Source organism: Corapipo altera, unplaced genomic scaffold (assembly GCF_003945725.1).
Source record: "Corapipo altera isolate COAL_440 unplaced genomic scaffold, ASM394572v1 24b, whole genome shotgun sequence".
NCBI classification, from domain to species: Eukaryota; Metazoa; Chordata; class Aves; order Passeriformes; family Pipridae; genus Corapipo; species Corapipo altera.
Genome location: NW_020884888.1, coordinates 2,449,723 through 2,472,885, shown reverse-complemented (window position 1 = coordinate 2,472,885; position 23,163 = coordinate 2,449,723). Strand labels below are relative to the sequence as shown.

Here is a 23,163-nt window from a genome sequence, read left to right as displayed (position 1 = left end):
CAAGCTAATAGCAAGCTGCTGCCCCTCAGTGAAAAAATTACCTACCAATAAATGACCCTTTTGCCCTTTTGACTTAGACATTTTCCAGAGCTACAAGATTAAAACAAGGATGTAGAAATGACTAACTGATATGGCTGTTAAGACCCATAGTTTCCCAGCAATGAGCATTTGAGAGAGAAGTTGTGCTTCCCTGTCTCATGCTAATCCTCTCATTTTCTTTGCACATGCCGTAGTTTCCCTTAGGTAGAAACACCATTGGTCTTTACTAAGCAAATGGAGAAGTGATTTCTAGAAAGGAGTATGAGAGAGACTTTCTAATTCTTGGGTTTATTACTAAAGGACTATTTAAGAAAGGGGAAAACTGATCATTATTTTTCCTGTTCCTTAAAGCAAATGCTTTGAGCTCTAACATTAATTGTTGAAATTCAGACTTGCCACTCTTGTGCTATGCCCAGGAAAAATTGAGGACAGATACTGTCTAAAAGAACTTAAAACATAAAAGTTTCTAGATTTTTTCAATTTCAAATATTACAACCCTTTTTTTCTCCTATCTGCTTTACGCGTATTAATAATTATCTTCAGGTGTTTCTTGTTAGTGCACAGCAAAGAATAATGTATCCTGACCATGGCTCTCTACAATATTTATGTTCAATATTTATGTTGAAGAATTTTTCATATAAGTCATTAAAACCTTGTACGTCATGACTACAGTCATCTAAGTGGAATTATACTTACAAGGAATCCAGAAGTACTGTCCAACAAGCAGCGAACTCGACAGATGAAACAGCGAGTTAAGAAGGAAGAATAATCTGTTGTCATGCTGTCATTCTCTTGTGCTTTAAACAATTTACTGAGAATATATTCTTCTCCTAGGATCAACAGTGAAGACAACATAGATCAAATCACACTAAGAAATAATGAAAATGTTCTGTAGCCAATTGAAGAGAAATTACAGAAATTGCTAAAAATTGCTTTATGGATGGGCGAATATTAAATTGTAACATGTATAGATACATCTGCACATGTCCTACCAAAAATAAAATAAAAGCTCTACAGTGGGATTCAGGTGAGTTTCTCCAGAAACTTCGACTTTATTTCCTGAGTTTTTGTAATTTTTAGTGATGTGAAGTGGGGTAGCAGATGTTGCTGGTTTTGAGATCAGAGATCAAAGAAAATGCATTAGAAAAAGGAACAAAGTAAGGAAAAATGCTAATGCAAGAAAAAACAAAACAAAAAAATAGACAGTGGCTGATTAGTTAATGTTCAGCTGTTGCCTCCTTGATTTTTAATGAAGCATTTTCCACTTTTGAACTATAAGTGCTCAGCTTTTGAAATACTTCTCGAAAGATACAAGTATTTATAATAAAATATGAACTCAAGAACTCTGAAGTTCTCCATGATATAGATTAGGACAAAAATTCCAAATATTTGTAAATGTTATAGTTTGAAATATCAGTGCATATTGTTTAGCTTGTTTTCTGTGTACTTCCTACCAAATTTTGCCAAGTTCCTCAGATATACATAGGTCTCTTGTAAAACATAGAAACTGTTTTACAAGAAATGCAAGTTTCATGACTGCTTTCCTGCAGACTTCTTAAAAGTTGCTGAAGTATTTCTTGCAAGTTTCTCCTCACCCAGCTGCTGACTGTGATTCCCAAATTATTTCCTCAATTACTTCCTCAGTAAATTAAATGCATACATTTTGCTGGTATCAATAATTCTTTATAAAGTTAACAATTTCAACCTGATTATATGTTCTGTAGTTGTGATTTCAGCTTAATACCTCATGTAGAACAAATCTTGAGCACGGGTATCCAACTGGCATCCTAGGGAAATACAGTCTCAGAAGAAAAAACGCATTGCTAAACTTACTTGTTCTTCAGAAGACTCCTGTCTACATAATTTTGCATGGGAAAACAAATGGCAGAAAGTGGTGCTGCCACTGTGGTTCTGTTCATAAACATTTTGCATGGGATTTTTTTGCATTAATGAGAGGAATACTCATGTCCTGATCAACAACAGATTGGTAGGATGAAGACTGATGCTGTTCATTCTGAGTGCAAAGAATATATGTAATTACTCAGAGAAACATAAAGAAAACAACTTAGTGGCCTCAATGGCACACACTACCTTATAAATGCAAAGGATCAGGAAGAAATGTCATCTATGAGACAATGACATAAATAAATGCCCCTATGTAGCTTTCTGGTGAAGAATCTGACTTGACACAGCACAGACATGGGCATAGATGGAATGCACTTCTATCTCTATACAGTGGTGCCTGTGTTTCCAACCAACAGACAATCCCACCTGTTTCTGCCGGTAGTTGCTGCCCAGACAACATCTGGGGAGGATTCATGGCCCAGTGCAGTTGTCTACAGAAATCCTGGCGATCATCCACGTGAATGTAATCATATATGTTTTGGTGCATTACATCAGTCTGAAACAATTACAACAAGGAATGCTTAATTAGTAAGCGTAGGGGGGCAGATACATATCTTTAGATTGATACTTTCCTTAAAATAAAGGCTGTGTAGGATACTTTCAGAGCAGATTGAGTGAGGAAAGTTATTTCAGAGGCCCCTTTTTTTAAACGTCTGCTTTTCCCCTTCATATCCTAAGGTGATTCTTTCTGTTCTTAACTCTTTTGTACATATGCAAATGTGAGTCATAAAAACATCCAACTGGCAACTGATGACTAGTGACAACCCCCAGGGATTAATGCTGGGACAAACCCTGTTTAATGTCTTGACTAAGGAATCATGGGATAGAGTGCACTCTCAGCAGGTTTGCAGAGGGTTCCAGCTGGGGAGAGCAGAACAGCTCCTTGATGGACTGTAAAAATGGGTGGACAGGAACCTCAGGAAGTTCAGCAAAGGCGAAGTTCTCTCTTAATTTTGGGTATCCCGGAAAAAAAATATATTAGCATATTGAAATGAGCCCAGGAGAATGCTACCAAGACACTTAAGAGGACTGGACCACATGATGTATCAGGAGAGAAGAACAGGGACTTAATAATAAGTGGACAAAAAAATTACGGTCAGCATGGTTAAACACTGGAACACATCTTCCAGACGGGTCATAAAAACTCAGAGCTTGACTAGATGAGTCCCGGACCAACGTGCTCTAGCTGGATGTGCTTTGAGCAGGAGGTTGGATTAGATGACCTCCAGAGGCCCTTTCCAACTGTATGGTTCTGTTATTCTGTGACTTTACAATATATTTATGACTCATAGACAACCAGCCTAGAAAAACAGCATCTTATACTGAAATTGAAAGGAAACTTTTAGCTAAATCTTCCTTTTATAATGGATCATGTTTCTGTTAACAAAAGCTTTACAAAAGGAACATCATTGCAAGAAATAAATCTTCACCTGTCTGATCACAAAAAAAATTAATAATTTGAAATGGCATAGTAAAATAACTGAATTTCAGTAATAGTATACGTCCAATCAGCAGCAGAAGGATAAGGTAGATAAGGTAGCAACATGCAGTGCTGCATTTTAGAAAGTCAGCTAGCAGAAGGGGCAACAAGAAAGTCAATACAATGACAGTGACTAAGTATTCTAAACTTTGTCAACATATTTACCTGATGAAACCCTAGATAGTCCACAATTGTAGATGACGCATAAAATATCATTCCATCTGCACTCACCACCAGTGCAAAACCATTCAGTGACTGAAAAAAGAAAATAAAATAATTAAAAAGATAATCAGAAAATTAAGAATAAAATGGGTATAAATGTAATAATTTTAAGAATAGTCTAGATATGAAAAAATCACTCTGAAAAAAGTTTAACACCATAAAAGCCTTTTTTTCTTACCATGAGAAATTAATAACAACCTGGAACCTGATTTTTTTCCTTTAAAATATTAAGATAGTTAATTACAGTATAATTAACATATTGCATTACTAGTTTATTGCCTAATTAATTATCTGCACAATTATATTTTGTCATTATTCATCAAATAAAAAGTTTAATAGAAAGTCAACTATCTTGTTTTTCCTTTTAATTTAAACTTTCATATTCCATAGTAATTGCTTTGAATTAGGCATTGAAAATAATAATCTCGTATATAAAAATTAAATACATGTGCTGTTGTAGCTATGAGTTTAAAATTGGATCTATATTTTAAAGTATGACTGTATTCTTAAGCTATTATAAAAAAACACATATGTAGCATAATTGCATAAATGCAATGAATATAAAAAGTAAGCCATAAGTACTTCTTTTATAGAACAATATTTAATCTAGAAAAGAGTTAAATTAATTCTCATAGACTTGGTGATGCAAGGAAAACAATCAGAGAAATCCAAAAATAAAAGTAAGGTATAAATGAAATACGTGATATAAGCAGTAGATCATGCTGCATACAAACTGAGAATTTTGCCTCTTCCCTTGATAAAGGTTTAATAACATTTTTGCTCCAACAGGTTGCATTCCAAGGTAGTTTAGATCCTGCCATGTGATGTTTTTGGGGTCTTTTGACATTACAGTTCAAATAGCCGTTGCTGAAATAGTGCGAAATTATTACTATCCCTGCTTCACCTTACTCTCAATTTACTAATGTGCCTATTAATCCTGAGTTAATCCTAAAGCACAAGGAGGATGGATTTTCAATTGTTCAGTAACCAGATACACTGACATATTTTTGTAAGTTTGGTTCTCTTTTCAGTTCCTAAATAAGGACCAGATTTCCAAGATTGCTTGAAGGCTGTTCCCAATGTGACAATGCTGGGCAGATTTTCAAGAGTTCAGTGCACAATAGACTGACCTCCTCAGAAGGTTTGGCCCCAACCATAAATATGGAGCACCTTTGGAAACGTGGCTCCATGGGACCACAATTGGCCAGAGGCTCTCTGCCTTAAAGAACCTGTGAAAAGATGACTGGAGAAATGAAGTGGAGAGCCTGCAATGGCTCACCTACATGTGGAAAGAGCTGTAGCAGCAAGTGATTCAATCAAGTCAATGCGAACCATAAGTCATTGCTAAGAATAGTCAAGGGCAAATCTTGTTTTGCTCCAGGTCAGCTCCATAGATACAAATCCTTTCCAGAATAAGCATTATCTCTGCCTAGTTGGGCTTGTGTTGAATACTAGTTATCCTTGTCAACTCTTCAAGCACAAGCAGCTGCTCAACTGGTGCTATTTTCTGCTCTAAATAAGGCCCAAATTTGTCCCAGCACCTCACCAACCAGAAGATGATGTGTCAAGATTTCTGCATCTTCACATCTGTGCCTTTCACCATACTAAGAGGAACCTCTATAGATGGTATCTGTCATACACATTTCCACACACATGTGAAATGGAGACATTTGTGGAGACAAACCATTTCTGGCATCTTGTCTCTTTGGACTCATCTTCACAGCAATGAAACCATCACTGATGTGATACTAGGAATTTTATTACATTTTTAACAACTGGCAGGCCTTTTAATTTGGATAGACTAAAAATTTCCACAAAGATAACCATAGGACATTTAAGGGAGCTCCTTTATGTCTGTGGTTGTTACCATGCATATTCCAAAAGACCTCCAGTCCTGCCCATGAAGCCGGGGCAAGTAGAAATTGAAAACATTAAAGAAACGACAGAAATTTTCTTCATTAAAAAGAAGTTCTTAAGCTATGCAAACTAAGGCACCAAGCCCTACCTGGAAAGGCTTAAACAAAGACCACAAGATTCAAATACAATCAAAGAATCTCCTAGGTTTCAGCCCCTGTAGGAAATAGCACTGGAACATGTGCCTTTGTCAAAGATTGCTTGTATGAATCAAGAAATAAATTCCCCTACTCAAAAATTAATCTTCTTCAACATATTGGTACATATTCTTTAGGCCTAGACACCTAGCCTAAGACATAAGTATCTACCTTTAAAACATAAAACTTGCTCCCCCACAGTGGAAGACAAGAAGGTTTTTCTTTTCACAAGTGTTCAGTTCTGGGCCCCTCAGTTCAGAAAGGATATTGAGGTGCTGGAGCGGGTCCAGAGAAGAGCAACAAGGCTGGTGAAGGGACTGGAGCATAAGTCCTATGGGGAGAGGCTGAGGGAGCTGGGGTTGTTTAGCCTGGAGAACAGGAGGCTCAGAGGTGACCTCATCACCGTCTATAACTACCTGAAGGGAAGTTCTAGCCAGGTGGGGGTTGGTCTCTTCTCTCAGGCACTCAGCAATAAGACAAGGGGGCACGGGCTTAAGCTCCACCAGGGGAAATTTAAGTTGGATATCAGGAGAAAATTCTTTACAGAGAGAGTAATCAGGCATTGGAATGGGCTGCCCAGAGAGGTGGTGGATTCACCATCCCTGGAGATTTTTAAACGCAGATTGGACGTGGCACTGAGTGCCATGATCTAGTAAATGGACTGGATTTGGACCAAGGGTTGGACTCGATGATCTCGGAGGTCTTTTCCAACCCAATCGATTCTATGATTCTATGATTAAGTTTTTCTTTCACAGAGCCAGAGTCAGGACTAGGTGCAGCAGTTTGTGAAAACTGGAAAGGGACCATGTGGATTTCTAAGGGTTCAGATCAGTGCACTGGCAATTAGATCTGTGAGGTTGGAGGAGGTATTAAGGAAGGGGTGGGAGGAGCAAGAGGAAAGAAGAAGAGGAGGAAAAGTTCAAGGAGCCATGTGTTGAGGTTAAGCCAGAAACAAATATGGATTTGAAGAGAGTTACAAACTTCCTCTGCTTTGTTTTTGGTTTATTCTCAAAATCCTGGTGTCCTCTCCTGAGTTTAGATCTCTTAACTAAGCATCACCTGGTTTTCATGGCCCCAAATGCAGACATCTGATGCTCTGCCCCGCAAGTAGGAAAAGCAATTCCCACTTTGGTGCAAAAACAACTTTTATGGAGCCACGTGAGTCTATTGAGGATTAACACAAATTCCAAGTGCTTAACCTCATTTCAGTTGGGAAACCTGCTGCTTCAGCCCCATTAAAAAGAGACAAGCCGGTCATAAAGCAAAATTTCATAACCAGTGAGTCTCACCCATGGCTGCAAATTCTCCTGTTTTCTCAGTATTACCCCAAACCATAGTTCAGTGTGAAAACAGACATCTGTAGCATAGAGGACTTTGAATAGAGTCAGAGTGGGCTGGGATTTATATTTTTCTTATCTACTTGCCACAGGTGGGGGTAAAGAGGAGGGTGTTTGCTAGCACAGGTCTGGAACCCCTGAATGGGTAATGGTGATTGAAAATTAGTAGGAAAATAACTCTTCTGGCTTCTCAGATGAATCTCTCAGGTACCAAATACCAACTCCATACTGAAGTCCTTTACAGTAACACTGCACTGAGATTTTTCCATTTTGCTGGCCAGAAGCCTAGTGACTGAGTGGAAAAGAGAGACAACTTCAGTCCATGAGAATGAGCAAAAGTATTTCCGTTTTTCTGTTCTAAATTATCAGGTGTCACATTAAAAGGGACAACAAAGTATATAGCTCCACTTATAATTTTTAAATGTCTTCAGTTATTGAAATAAAATTCTCAGCAATAGCTTTCTCTCATTCCCAGTGAACGGCAGGCTTCAGTGGTGTGCTGTGTCAGAATCACAGCAGCCATCTGCCTGGGTAATTGATAACCTGGGGAGAGGAAAAGGGGAACAGGATGCGGATCAGCCTCATCCCATGTGCAGTTCACGCTCCCTAATGTAAGAAGGTGTTTACCCAAAACACTGAGGGGACAGCACAGAGAAGTAAAGGCAGCTCTCTTCATTTCACTTTAATCCTTTCAGTAGAAATAATGGAAAGCCTAAACAGGGCTCTTGTATTTGGAGGATGAAATAACCAAACTCCACAACTCAACATTAATGGTATTTGTGTTGTGTACAACTAGCATGTTTTAATCAGTAAAGTCCACTTGCATCCAAAAATTTTTAGCACTATTGCATGTTTTTCAAATTCACAGAGGGTCACTTGCACACATAAAAAAAACACACACAAAAAAATATATGGACCTTAAAACTTTTATAACAACTCACTTCAAATCTGCAAAAAATACATGGTTTTAAACTGCCATTTGGTAAACCATATGGATTCAATGACAGATGGAATTTCTAATCCAGGATAATAGCTGAAACATGTGAGACAGACTTAAGTATGTATTGTGAACATTTGTTTGTTTGTATTTGGCTTTTTAAAAACACTTACATGAGTTTTCTACATTGTACTTAAAAAAATGAAATCATGTGGGAGTTTTTTCCCAAATGAAAAAAAAAAATAAGAGCTTGGCACCAGACAGGGGCCTGTGTTCTTTTGAAAAAACATGTACATCCAATTATATACTCACGAAAAGCTGCACCTGCTACTGAAACAAAAAAACAATTAATCTGTCAGTTCAAAGAAAGTATGATATTATTCTGGTGCCCACAGTAGCTGTGAGATTAAAGTTATCAGTTCCTTCCATTAAGAAGCTTTTGAAACATTATTAGTCAAGAGGTTCTCTTTGGGAATGAAGGCAAATATTTTGAGGAAGATAGGACTTCCTTTGGCAAGATCCTTTATATATCCTGATTTTTTTTCCTGGTCTCATAGCAGAAAATCAGCCAGAAAAGACTTCAAAGATATTTTGGTCAAGGTCATGGCATAGTAAAAATAAGGAGGAGGAAAAAAAAAAACAGAGAGAACAAGTTCCAATCCACATTTCTCTTATTACTCTTCCTTGAAATAAAGGAAAATTCACTAGCATTAGGTCTCCAGAGACCATGTTACTATGGCTACTAAAGTACTACAGTCAAGGCCTGCAGCCATGCCTTGCTTTGAACAGATTTTCGAGTCACGCAACTTGGGTACTATATTTCCAGGGTCAGTTGGCTCGCAGTTTATATGGAACAGCTTCATTTAATAGTGGATTGCTGGATTTTTGCATCCTATGTGGGATGGGGCAATTTTCTGGTGATCTAAATCTATTTAAAAACTCTTGAAATTATATACTCTTTCTTGTCTTATGAACATTAGAAGGGAAATGCAGACAGTTAATGTGTCTTCTGTCTTCAACTGTATTGTTTAGAGAATCAGTATTTCTTTCCAGTGGTGTTTTTAGGATTCATAATTGCCCTTCTCAAAATCCCTCTGGAATCCCTGAGGTTCTCTTTATAAACTGAAAAAAAATAAAAAATTAACTCTTACAGAACCCTGAAATAAAATCCCACATAAAAGACTATTCAGAAGCACCATATTTGGTGACATCAGAATATGGCCTTTGCTCAACAAGTACAGTATCTCTTAGCCCTCTGGATTCTTATGTATTTCTCTGGTATCTACAAAGCAACTTCAAAAGGAATATTTCTATGAGTAAGGACTATTTCATGCGAAGGGGAGTGGCAGAATTGTTTTAGCATTCAGTTTTGATCAGTGTGTACTGCTTAGTTTTCAGGCAAAAGAAACAAAACAGAAGACAAATTTCCATCATTTGAGCCAGGGAAGGAAGTACAGGCTGAAGTCTACAGACGTGGGTTTATAAGGGAAGCCTTTCACAGAGAAAGTGCTCAATCTGATAAACTGGTTTTCATAGACAGCAGCAATGTTTATTTTCAAATGCAAAGAAATAGGTACATATGATAATTATGCCCCTTTGACTCCTCCTGGCAGCACAGATAAAACAAAGTTCATGTTCCTACCTGTCTCCTTGACCCTGAATATCACTTGAGGCTTCTTTCTGTATGGATATTCAGCAACTAGTGCTGCACTACCAAGAGCAACAAGATCGTTCACAGTGCCAGATAGATTTGAGCCCTGGCCCTCCCATTTACTGTCAGAGGGAACAGCTGTGCCATCTGAAAGGCACAAATGACTGTGAATCATTCAGCTGGTGAAATTTCTCATTATTCCATTTCTCAGTATCTCATCACTTCCACCGAGGAATTAGGGAAACCTTGGAGATACTTGTTTATATATGTCTTCAGTCTAACAAGGGAGCTGGAACACTGTGGCTCGTCAAGAGGCAGCAGAAAAACTGGCTTCCTGGAAATCAGTTAGGAAAATGTAAGTCATTGGACTCCGGTAATTGTGAGCTATAAACTTTCAAGAAAACATAGTAGTTCCCTGGAGGGTGAGATTGCAATGTGTGCACACATGTAAACACATTTTAAACCATGGTGATGTTTTTTATATGCTTGATATGTAATAAGTATTGGATACAACCAAGAACAACTTTGCCTTTGAAGTTGTTTTGAAAGCATGATGCAAAATTGTAAGTGCAGTTTTTCTTCCATTATACTTTCCTTCCAAGCTAGGCTTTTGTAACAAAGCTTGCTTAGTCTTTGTCAAGTCCTTGGGATAAGGGCTTTCTCCGTTACCATATGCATGAACTGCTGGTCCCCAATGAGTCTGGCACCTCAAAACCAATTACTCTGCCCAAGGTGGGATTGAAAAACACGAGCCGAAGCATCGGTTGACTTTGTATGTGCAAAAAAAGTTGATGTGGAGCATACTAGAAAGAGATGCATTCCAATTAAACCTCATTTTTTTCACAAAATGGAAATGAGAATACAGACCATGCTTCCACAGTGGAGCAGTATTAATGACTAATAGCTTACAGGTTTTGTTGCTGCAAAAATGAATTCATGCATGACACCAAACACCTCAGTACAAATTTGTTATAGGACATGTTTCTTTAGAATAAAGTATAATCACGATAAATGCTTTCTATTGATGGCAAGGTGTGTGGATTTTTTCATGTCTAATTGTAAAAATTTCATGATCCTTTTCTTTGCATTGCCATATAGGATTTCATATGGGAAGCAAGAATATGAATACTACTTAAAGTTAGTGGGCAGTATGCAAGTACTGGAGACTATTTATAGTAATCTACAGAAGAATTATATTCAAATTATTGATTCTAAAATTGTTGGGGAAAAGCACATTTTATTTATTAATACATAAATATACGTATTATGATTACAAGATATGAGTACTTGGATGACTAACATGCCATTTACCTTAGTATTAAAATGAAAGAATACTAAATTATGACATAATCTTCTATATCTTTTCCTTAAGCCTCCTTATTAATCATGATGTTGAATTTAAAATTGTGCTCTACTAGTAATGGAACCCTCCTGTCAATGCTCTTTCACACAGGACTACACTTGGAAATAGGAACAGTTCTTATATTGATTTATGCAGTTTCTTATTTCACTTCCTCAAAAGCAGATGTTGTATTCACAGATGGAAGAAAAGCTGGGGCAATATCATATCTTCAGTGCAAGTTCAGCTCTTCATTTTTCTGAGTTCTGCAGCTGCTCTGAGCTTTTCAATCTTCTCTTAAACAATTTCAATATAGAAAATGTAAGCCTGATTAAGTCCATTTGAGAAGACTCAAAATGAAACATTAATTGCTCACTACTCTGCATGTGTAATAACAAATTTAGTTAGGTAGACTTTGCACTAACAAATGTAGTAAGATTAACCATTATATTTCACAGAAATAACTTACCGAGAAGAGTCTCAAATAATATTTATCCAACATGTTGGACAATTAAACATATGTAAATACCAAATGTCTGTATTTTTTTTCAGTGTTATTTACATGTAAGTGCATCAAGTCCTGAAGAGAAGCCGTCATAATATTCCATCCACAGCTGACTCTTATTTGTACTTACAAACTGTTAATGAGCACGAATGGCAGACATCTCTTTCTATAAGGAATCAAAACCTAAAAGAGACAATGTTGCAGCCTATATACTGTAAACAGAATGTGATGCCCTAATTTCAGAGCAATATTTTTCTGTGTATTTAGCACTATATATCACATTTTGTAACACAAAACTATTTCAAAGGGTGGGGAGAAGAGCAAAATAATCCGTATTTCAGATTCTGTTTGATAATACATGCTAAACCAGCTTTTTTAAACACCATTTCAGGTCAGTAGAATTTTCAGGGAGTGTGGCCTTCCTGAATTTGACTCTGGGAACTGTTTTACTGTTTCACTTATCATCTTATGCATGTATTGTATCCTCTAAGTATCCTGTATCAAACACAACCTGTCCCATACTGACAGCAGGGTTGAATTCTGCTATTAAGGCGTTATGCTGACCCACAGAGGAAGGCAAAACTCATTCTAATCTAGATATCAAGTGGGTGACAGTGGATCATCAGTAGAGGGTTAAGGATAGAAAGCTAGAGACAACTCCTCTAACCAGCAACAACAACTGCAAATATTAAGCTGTGTTATAGACTTAACTCCCCAATCTCTTCTGCGAGCCCCTGCTTTAGTTCAAGCAGACATTTCTTTCCTTATTGCTAAAAAAAGTCCAGTCTGAGTTACTGGAGAATTCTGGGGTATTGCAGTACTGGGAGGAGTGGGAAAGATGCAGAACAATTTGGTGAAAATGCCTGCTTATTGGTCCCCATCAGCTTTTGCAGCTAGGAATTCCTGGAAGAACTGCAGTTACAACAGGATACAAAAACTATCTAATTTCTCTTTTTTTTCTACTTATAAAATCTCAGGAACTGAGATTCTGATTAAAATCAGAATAAGGATAATTTCTCTTGAAGTTCTTGAAACGGGAACAGAACTATCTGAAGGGTACCTATCTGTCTTCCTGTCTCCAAATCAATACTTGGTCCTTGCTTCTAATAGGAAACAGTACATTTAATGGTCAGCATCATGCTTTCAATAGAAAGGGTTTTTTCAGTTCAAACCCATCAAATAATGTATTTAAGTTTTATTAACTATGGTAAACAAAAAGTAAAAGTGAAATATACTCAATATTTCTAGTAAAATATATGTTTTTCTTTTGAAACCTCCATACCCACAAAACAAAATCACCACGAGCTTGCAAAAATTATCAAGACTGGACACAGTATAGACTGGACCTGCTTTCTTGCTCATCACTCCACCTTACTGAGAAGATAGCAAGGCTGTAGCTCATCAGCTTTTCTAAGTTGAGAATAAGGAATATACCAAAAGCAATTCTCATCTGTAAATACAGTTTAGGCAGTTCATTTATAATTTCACTTCAACCAGTTGAATGGTCATGCAAAAATTTTTATGAACTGAAGAGTGTGTTATGATTGCCTTTGTTACTTTAATGAGAGAAGTCAGTTCTAGTAGCAGACTAAGCCCTGGTGCATCTCTATGGTGCAGTGCTCACATACAGATACAAACCTATTAACTTGTGAGAACAGTTGCGAAGGATTAGCTCTGAAGTCAGTGAGAGAAAAAAAAAACTTACAGAGCTGAAACAGGAGAATATGTTTTGTTGAGGAGGAAGTTATGTGGCCACTGGACTACCTCCAAGAGGCACCGAAATAGCCTGAGCAGAAACAGAGGAAGTGGCTGTGAAAAGTGAGCTCGGGTGGAGTTGGCTGTGATGAGCAGTCTGGAGACAGCAATAGTGGCCTGAAATTCAGATCCACATCTGTCTGGTCTGTGCCCAAATCTTATTGATTTTTTACCTTAATGCTGTAGAGGACAGCTGCTCTGTTCACTGGTACAACTAAAATTTCTCAGCCAGCCCTCCTTATATGACAGCAGGTTTGCCTCTATCCTGACAAATGGAGGACACCTTTCCTGATGTCAGTGAAAACCAGAGGATGCTGTCACTTCTTTCCACACACTTGCACCAACTGCCTGCTCCCCCTGCTCTATCACACTAAAATAAGCTGCTTGTCCTGATTTTCCAATCCACTCCCAGCTTGCTCCCCTCTCAGTTATGATCTGTCATTTCACTATGGAGAAGCTAAGTACTAACTCTCATCAGCCCAGCATGTCACATATAGAAGATTTGAAAACAAGCACTTAATTGCTTTTATCCTTTTGCTAAAAGGCTTCACTCAAGCCTCTGCAAGAGTACCTGTTTTTCCTCTTCAAATCCCTCCTTAAAACTCTTGTAAAACTCCTGGCAAAGGTCAAGCTGCTCAGACACCATGCGTACTGGGAATCGTGGTTACCATTTTTTCATTATTTCCACACAGTATTGCCCGCAGAAATCCATCTTTTATCACTTGTCTCAACTTTAGGCTGAAAATCTGAAGGGAGAGGATAACATGATTTTATTTTGCTCTGTGCCTCTGTCAAGCTGGATGATGCCACCTCCTGTACTTCAGAAACCCCAGCACTGTGGCAGCATCGTGACTGTTAGGGTCGTAACAGTAACACTAAGGACTGGAGGAGAGAGCAAATGGTATTTAGCAGTCGTGGCTTTTCTGTCCAGACTTGTTAGAGAAGGAAAAAAAAAAAAAAGAAGAAAGGAATAAGCAAGAACATTAGTTATTTGTTTAAAGGGCAACAGAAAGGATGTTTTTTGCGCAGAGCTGTGACCATGCCAAGTTTCAAGTCTGGATTTTAGAAATATGCCTATTTGTAAAGAAAGAAAAAAGGGATCAAGGCCTCTGAAGTGTTCCTTTGTGTTTTGTCTGTGCCTGGCAAGAAAAAAGTGAATGTACGCATGTGATAAAAAGGCAATCCTAACCCCATTTATGGCGCTTTTTTTTAATGGATAAATTCTCTGTAAGTCATACCGAGTGACTAATGTCAGCTTAAATTATGTCATCTGAATTACTGGGAGAAGGTTCGTGTTTGAAAACAAAGGAAAGCAAAAGGGTTGTTTGGGTAACTTTTAAAAGCTGTATTAACTGAAAAAAAATTTCACTAGGGCTATGAGCTTTTTGTAGGAATTTTTTCCTATTTTAATGGCCCCATTTAAAACCAGTAGATTAAAAAGTGAAGCACTGCATCATCATCTTACAGGATTTACTTTAGAAGGACTGTGCTAAGCGAGTCAGAACCACTGGAATTCCAGACCAGAATAAACCAAAAAGTCTTTCTCTACCAGTTTTTGATTTCTGAAGTTCGTGCCTTGGTCATAGCCTATGTAATAACCATGCACTTTTGTTGGACTCCCAATTTTCCTTTTCAAGTTTAAATAAAAAAATAACAGGAAGAGTAAAATCTCTTGCTCTCAGACTGAAATTCAAACTGGAGTACCTTTTTCAAGAGTACAATTTTATCCAGTACTGATTACATAAATCAGTTTGGAAGGAGGAAGTGGAATTACACTAACAAGTTCAAAAAAATTACAGGAAACCAAGTGGGAAAAGGGTTTCCTATGTTATTTCCTCATGCAGAGTGAAGAACAGCACCAATAGGATGTTTTCTAATGTATCATTTTCTAACTCCATAGGAATGAAACTTGAACTCTAGTTCAAGGTGTTAGTAGAGGCCACCAGGAGATACCTTTCAGTGCCAAAATGTGCACATACACCTCTCTCTTCAAAGTAACTGCCAGAAAAATTATTATTTGCACCCATTTTAAGTTAACAATATAATGTTAAATAATATACTTCAAACTTGCCTTATGTCAAATCCTGAATTTTTTGCTTGCATAAGAAGTCTGACTTTTATTGATTTTGAAGACTTTGGGCTCTATTTGTCAAGAAAAAATCTCACTGAGTTCAGTAGGAGCTACTAAGTAAGAACCAAAATTTCCTACTCACGGTAGTGACCTAACCTGTGATATGGAATTAAGAAATAATCTATAAAGGACTTGTCTGTGTGATAAAGTTCCTGTTTTATGTGATAAAGGCCCTAGACCTGATTATGCTATAAGTTTTTGTCAAAGCACAAATTCTGTTGGTTCGGTAGCTAGATAACCTGAATTGCCTCATTAGTCTTGTTACTTACAACTCAAATAAGCAAAATTCATCTGATAAGTGGTAGAACAAAACCATGCCTACAAAACATGGAAGCCGAGTTTGAAAAACCCAACTTTAGATGATTAAGTAGCTAATGTAATAAGGCTAAGATTATTAATACCAGTGGAAAATTATAAGGGTTGCACAATCAAACCTAGTTTTCATGGTTTCAAAGAGGTTTATTTATTTAATAAGTCAAAGACCATATGTCTGTGAATTTAATATTTTTAAGATATTTAAGATACCAGACGCCTGACAGTCTTTGTCTAAAAATCTGAGTGAGTAAGTCAGTAGCAAGCCTCTCCAGATCCCTCTACAGAGCCTTCCTACCCTCGAGCAGGTCAAAACTCCCATCCAACTTCATGTTGTATCAAACTGACTAACAGTGCACTCAATCCCCTTATCCAGGTCATTGATAAAGATATTAAACAGAATGTACAGTGTCACTGAATAAGAAATACCAGGATAGTCTGCTGAGTGGCATCTTCAATGCAACCATGAAGAAAAACATGAGACAAACCCACAGAAATATGATTCTTGTGCCCTGAAGCCTTAAGAGTAGAGGACTTGTGGAAATCTGACCCTAAACTGTGCAAAAGTGTGCCTTGGAAGAGCCTGAAATCAACATGAATCTTCTTTGAAAGAGTCTGAAATGCCAGTGAGCATGGAAATGACAAAATAGGCCAGGTCTGGCGTTAATCAGTTTTCACCAGAGAGAGGGGGCATGATAGAATCAGGCAGTCTTACTCCACTAGCATCTGTTTGGGAGCTGCCTGGATTGTCCGTATATCTTAATAATTTTTATGACATTTTGGTTATAAAACACTATTTTCACACCAGAAAAGAATTATGTCCAGTACATCTAGAGACAGAGATGCCATAAATCCCACACTGCAGCCTACAGCATAAAAGACCAACAGACACAAGAAAGAAGGAAAGAAAGCCCATCAAGGCACCTCCATAGCAGCAAATGTTGATACAGAAATTTGAACATCAATGATTCTTCCATAACAAGCAGAAAAACTGCAGGAGCAATTGTGAAATAGTCAATAAAGACCAAGTGACAATTTCAGCAGGGTGCTGCATAGTATATAAGTGAAGCAAGAAACAGCATCGGTGATGAGGAAGAGCAGAAGTCTGATTGCATGTCATTGAGAAAACAAGTCCATATAGGCTCTCCCTCTGGACAACTCTTCCAATGGATAGTATAACACATGACAGTTATGCATGCATTTGGGATGAGGAATTACCTGCACCGCAGTGTTGACTCTGAGCCTGGACTTAAGACTGTGAGTATAGCAGTAAGGGGGGAAGAGCAGGAGATGGCTAACAGCCACAAGATGATTGTTGCAGTCAAGGCTATTGCCTAGATACCCACCAGTGATTCATTATTTTTCCAAGTCACCATTTTATTATGTTTCTCCACCCCATCACCCCATAAATTCTATCTAGATTTATTGGCTGCCAATACAACTTATTTTCCCATTTTTCTGGTTACGGGTTTGGCCCAGTGTTTCTTAAGCATTCAGTAACAGGCTTCAAAAGCTGAATATGGCCCTTTTCTGCCCAAAGGCATGTGGCACAAGGGTTGCAAAACCACCTGTCTTGGAAAATATTTTGAAAGTGCAAAGTTAAAAATCATTACTGCAGTCAAACTGTTGGAATCTGAAGTCTCCAAGGATAGTAAATACTGTGAGAATGGGGTATACTAAAAAAAAAAAATTAAAAAAATTAGACTTTGATTCTTTGAGCTTTTTCTGCCTCTTCCCTCCAAAGGGAAACAAAGATGGCAAGAAAAGATTCTCTCATCCAGAAGAAATAATCTTAAAATACTGTAAGAAATTATTTGTTTAAATACCTACTGTGCTCCACTAAAAAGTCTTTGATAAACTGGTATTATTGTTTATTCTGTTATTGCTGATGAAAGCTATTTGATTATAGCTGTAAAAAATCTCCATAAAATCATAAATAAAAAACACATGTTGTGGCAAAGGCCTTTAGAAATAAAAAACCATTTTAAACATACTTTGAAGACAGTCTAATTCCATTGTTTTCTTTCAAGCTGAAAGGGGAAGTACTGTATTGTTCCAAGACTCAAGAGTCACAGATATATTATTTACCAGTAATTAGGGTTCTTAGTATTCCATATTTCTACCTATTCATGGAGCAGAGGGACTATACCCTCTAGGAAATAAATAAAAGCCATTATCCCTGGTTTTCCATTAACATTGCACTCAGGAACAACATTATTCACACACATTTTGGTGATTCAGATTATTCTGGTTTGTATTATATAAAGCATCTAGTAGAGGTTGCACAGTGCAAGGTGTTGTCATGAGATGGAAAGCGACTTTCGACAGCTGAAAAATATCTTTTGAGTGCAAATAAAGTGGTCAGATTCACAAGTCAATATACAAAGCACAGCAACCACTGTTTGCTTTTCCTTGGAAGGAATCACAAATGTGACTACTTAGTTAAAATCCCACAGTCCCTGATAACCAACGTGGTGAATTTGGTTGAACAACTTAAAACCACACTTTTCTTCGTGTACCATAACCACTGAATGATGACCTGAGCCAAACTCAGTCCTCGGAGAACATTCCCAACAAGCCCTAAGGAAAACTCACCCTCTTATTCTAGGTCAGACATGCCCATAAATGAAGCTGGCAAGTACATTCATATTAACATGCACTTAATCAAACAGTTAATGATCCACATTAAGTATGACCCAGGATAAAATATCTTCCCTATATTCAAAGAGAATATGACTCCTATATACTCTGCAGTAAGCCAACCGTCAGCATATTCTGTATTAGATTCTTGTAACCCACCTGAAATTATGTGCACGTATTCTCTCCATGTACTCACAGAAGTAGGGCTACTGTTTGAAGATCCCTAATGATTATAGCTTGTAGGCATGTAATATACATCCAACAAAACATAGACTAAATATAGGAGACCCTCATTAAAAATTATATACTCACCATATTTATCTTTTATTGTATGCCCTTTACTCCCTATTCATTAGAGAATGGAAATGACTGCAAAATAATACCTGATCTTGTTTTGGCACTAGTAGTAGCTAATCAGATACTTGTGTCACTTGCTTTGGAATACAAAATTAAAATCTTTTAAAGTATTAAGAGGAAGGAAAGCAGAATGCAAATTTCCATTCCACAGACTTGAATGACTTATGGTATTGAATCTCATGATAGAATGTATTTTTAATTCAATAGTTCAGCAATTATTTGCTGGAGGCTACTATTTAATTTACATTTACATATATCTCAGAGCTGTCATTAAAACATAATTTTTATACCATGAATATTATCCTATCCAAAACAACTATACATATGCAGTCTTAATCACATAGGAATTTCCAAGGACCTTAGTGTATAAGAGGCATTATTACATCATGTGTTTGAAATGCAGATGTATCTGGGATGGACCGCTGTGCTCTAGCTGGTTCAGTAGTTCACAGCAGTATTAATTCTTTCTTCAGATAAATGGATCCAATTCTCAGTAATAGTATGGCCCCTTTATGCTGCCTTGCCAACATAAAGTAGTCCTAAGGGGGATAAAAATACTCAGAAGGAATAACTTTTGTGCACACGGTGTGTGTGCAGAGCACAGAATTGAGGAAATAGGATAAACTAAAATATCCTAGAATATTCTCAACTCAGATCAGAATCCAGGAAAGTTCATGTTGACATCCTCAAAATATTGGCCAAGTAAAATAAACCTAAAAGTGAAAAAGAACTGTGAACTGACCTGCTGGAGTTCACTGGTAACGTCGAGGACATAAAGGTGCGAGGTGCAGTTGCCCAAATGGAGACTGCCCATGACTGTCAAAACTGCCAGTTTTGCTCTTGCAAGAAGCACTCACAAGTGTGATTCTAGAAAGACTCACACCAAGACTGACCAAATGTTGCCACAAATAATCAGCCCAAATATATCATCAAACTGAATAAATTACAGCCAGAAAAAACAGCATTTTTTCACTCACTTCTAGTAGAAGTCCACCTTCTTGTACAGCAGTCTTGTTAGATATGTTGTCTTCTTTTATTGTTTGGCCAGCTTGCTTCTTAAAGTGCTTTTCTTGAATGGCTGTTGGAAAGAGTTATTATCAATTTAGAAATCATAGTGATTAGGGCTACTAGACTAAAATTCTCATTTAGGTACTTAACATGCATTGATTTAATTGGGAGTTACTGTCTTTGTGGTCTGGATCTCAGTTACTGACAACTTCCTTTTGCTGTGTGAGAGAGAGATACATATTTTGCAGTCCAGGTGCTTTTTATGTGAAATATCTATCACATTTTTTACTGAACATATTTTTTCCATTAGTCTACTCTACATAAAGCAACAACCAAAACCCACAGGAAAGAAACAAAAGAAAGTTAGCAAGTTGTTTTGTTTATAAAAATATGTATTATGACAATATAGAAAAATGTCTATATAGCTCAAAAGACAAGGGACTGAAATAAGTTTCTTATTTTCAATGCTGACCTTCTTGACATCAGTTGGTTTTCAGTCTTGCTTTACTCTACTCACTTCTACAAGTTCCAGCCTAACTGTAAGATTCAAGAGAATGTTCTTAAACTGTTTCATTTTTACACAGAGGTTTAAAGTTTGTTTTTAGCAGGTCATTTATGCCATGAAATTCATAAAAAGCTCTCACTACAGGTTAAAACTCCATATGTTTTTCCTAATAATCATGAAAGCTTTCATGGGATATTAAACTGGTGAATTCTCTTACTGCACATTGCTTGATCTAATATATATTTGAATACTCCAAGTCTTCCTATCTATATATTCTACAGAAAAATCCCTGAAATACAATCTCATTTCTGGAGATAATGAAAGAATTTCTGAGAAGGCTGACATCACTTAATTATTTGTCTTCTGCGTCATCTAAGGAGTATGACAGGAACCTCTCTTTATCGTTTGGTCAGTAAAAATTAAGTCAGCTTCACTCCTACTGTCCCACTCCAGAGGTGGGTCATACAAATACCCTGGTAACAAACATTGATTCAGTTTTCTATTTGTTTTCCTTTTCACAGAGAGAATGAGAGAGGAGAGCATACTGGTGAGATTATCTGGGACATTTGATTTACATTTTCCCTTCCAGCTAAAGGGAAGCTGGAGTAGCCACAGCAAGAGATGGTTAATAAACAAACAAACAAAAAAAGGTTTGAGATAGGAAGAAATAGTTTATAACAAATCAGAATAAGAAAAGGAGACAGATAACAAGCCTCTAATGCCTCTGAGCCTGTGCAAAAGCCCCTTATCAATTTAACAGCGAAGTGAGGGATTGTTGCAAGATACATCAGCATTTTACAACAGACGATGGCAATGCAAAGCAACACTGACTGAATATTCGTGATGTTCTTTAGCTTACATTGTAAATATTTGCTGAAAGTGATGTCAGTCATTCCCTCAAGGCAATCATCTTGAACGTATAATTAGATGTAATAAATCCCTCCCCTGGGCATGGGAAAACACATAAGGAAAATCCCAAGCTGCCTAAAACAGACCCCTACCCATGTTTTCCAGCCAAAATAATTTTGGGATTTCAGACTTGTAAGCTAGGCTGCTGTGAACAGAATATACAGATTCTTAAATCTGCATTTTCATTTGGTATACCTTTTAAACTAATTGGAAATGGTTGCTTTTTTCTCCCCCGATCAGCCAAGCTTTCTGCTACACCTGTCTATAAGAACACTTATAGAATAATAGGCTCATTTAGGTTAGAAAAGACCCTTAAGGTCATCAAGTCCAGGTCAACTCAGCACTGCCAAGTCCACCACTAAACCATGACCCTAAGTGCCACATCCACACATCTTTTAAATACCTTGTGACAACGATTTTTAAAAGCCCAACCCCTATTCCAATGGCCTCCTCCAGAGTTTCCCTCCTGAGAAAAGACATTTTAGTAATTAATGACATGGTGATTTGAGGTCTTTGTGCAGGTTAAAGGATGAACAGGGAGGGGTGAGAGGAAACAAAGGTTTATTTCTTTGATGTACTCTTTTGGCGTTGTGAAAATTCCACCCGTTTGAACTGCATCGTTAGTGGAAACTATTATCTTACCCAGCTGAGCAGGCCAGAGCTCCCTGCCTGTTTGTTAGCCTTCAGGCTCATACAAACACAGCAGCAGAACACAAGAGATGTTTGTTCTGAAGCTTGTCTGGCTACTATAAATTCCATCTCCAAATGGAAAGTATTTTAATGTTATTTTACCAGTTAGAGTTACCCATATGTTAGGCCACACACATCCGTTTCATAACATGCCCTACTCACTGGCCTGGACTGCAAGGAGACCCATTGCACCATCAAAGGCAAATAACACGCTTTGCGACAAGAAGTGAATGTTCCTAGGGAGACGGAAAAGTTTGCTCCTTGCACCTGAGGCAACAGAGCTATCACTCACTGCTCACTCTTATTCTGCCTCCTTGCGCTGGAAATGCTTGATTAATTCACCCATGGCCAGGCTGATACTGCAGTGATAGCTCAGAAGAGATACTGCTGCTGGTGATAGCCTGTCCCCTGGAGAAAGCAGGGTAAGACAGGCAGAAAAACACGCAGATCCCCGAAACAAATGAGGAGGAGGAAGAAAAGCAAGACGTGACAGGCCGATGAGGGAAACTTATAAGATGTTATCTGTCTAGGCAGAAAAACAGCAAAAACAGAGTAGTCTAACAATACCCCTGTCACCACCAAGAATCAAGAGAGAGAACTGAAGGACAGTAAATATTACTTATGATGAGTATCTTGATAGCAAAGGCCCTGATGCCAAGATAGCCATGATCAAGCTTAGACATCGCATAAAATTCTCCCTCTCTGGATCAACGCTGAAGCCTATGATGATGAAAACAAATGAAAGATTGGAGCATGCAGGAATACTGTCTCTGGTAGGCAGGGAGGAGCAAATTGCAGAAAACTTAAAATTAACAAAGGATGACTCAGTGACCTGAGGGGAACACAGGCTGTTGGAGTTCCCATATATCAATAACAGGGCAAGAAAAAAAGCTGATATTGCAGGCAGTTTAATGGATGCTGCTGGCTGTTAAAAAAATTGAGAGATTTAGCTTTATGGAGCCTTGGACTGCTTTCTGTGAGAAAAGCAACTCTTTAAACAAGATGGTCAGCAATTCAGTGTAGACCACTCCCCTACTAGGTTCAAAACTGGCAAACTGAAGAGATGGGAAGTGGAACCATCAGAGACCTTTTTCTGAGCACAACTTATCAAGCCTGCATTTCCAGAACATGAAATAAAACAGAAGATGGAGCTGTTCTGCCAAAGAAGATGAATGAGCATATTGATACCATAGAGTGATAAATACCTGATATACATGTACGTGGCTGACAGTTTTGAAAGCTCATGCGATCTAGTGATTGTGGTGCAATCCCATGCAACATTAAAAGCCAACAAGTTTGGAAATGCTGGATCCTACAGAAGGACAACACTGTGGAAATATACAGGGAGAGGGGGAAGGGGGCTAGGAAGAGGAGGAAGAAAAAAATTAAG

The 23,163-nt window shown here is 37.7% G+C and overlaps 1 protein-coding gene across 1 annotated transcript in view; it reads right to left on the bottom strand.

Annotated features, from left to right (window-relative positions):
• Window positions 1-23,163, bottom strand: part of AHRR (aryl-hydrocarbon receptor repressor) — an 86,483-nt gene that overhangs the window by 7,272 nt on the left and 56,048 nt on the right. The window contains exons 4-7 of the mRNA XM_027643989.1: window positions 19,639-19,739; window positions 3,590-3,679; window positions 2,311-2,440; window positions 736-869 (exon numbers count right to left, since the gene is read on the bottom strand). Of these exons, the coding sequence (XP_027499790.1) occupies window positions 736-869; window positions 2,311-2,440; window positions 3,590-3,679; window positions 19,639-19,739 (455 nt within the window). The remainder of the gene's footprint in view (window positions 1-735; window positions 870-2,310; window positions 2,441-3,589; window positions 3,680-19,638; window positions 19,740-23,163) is intronic.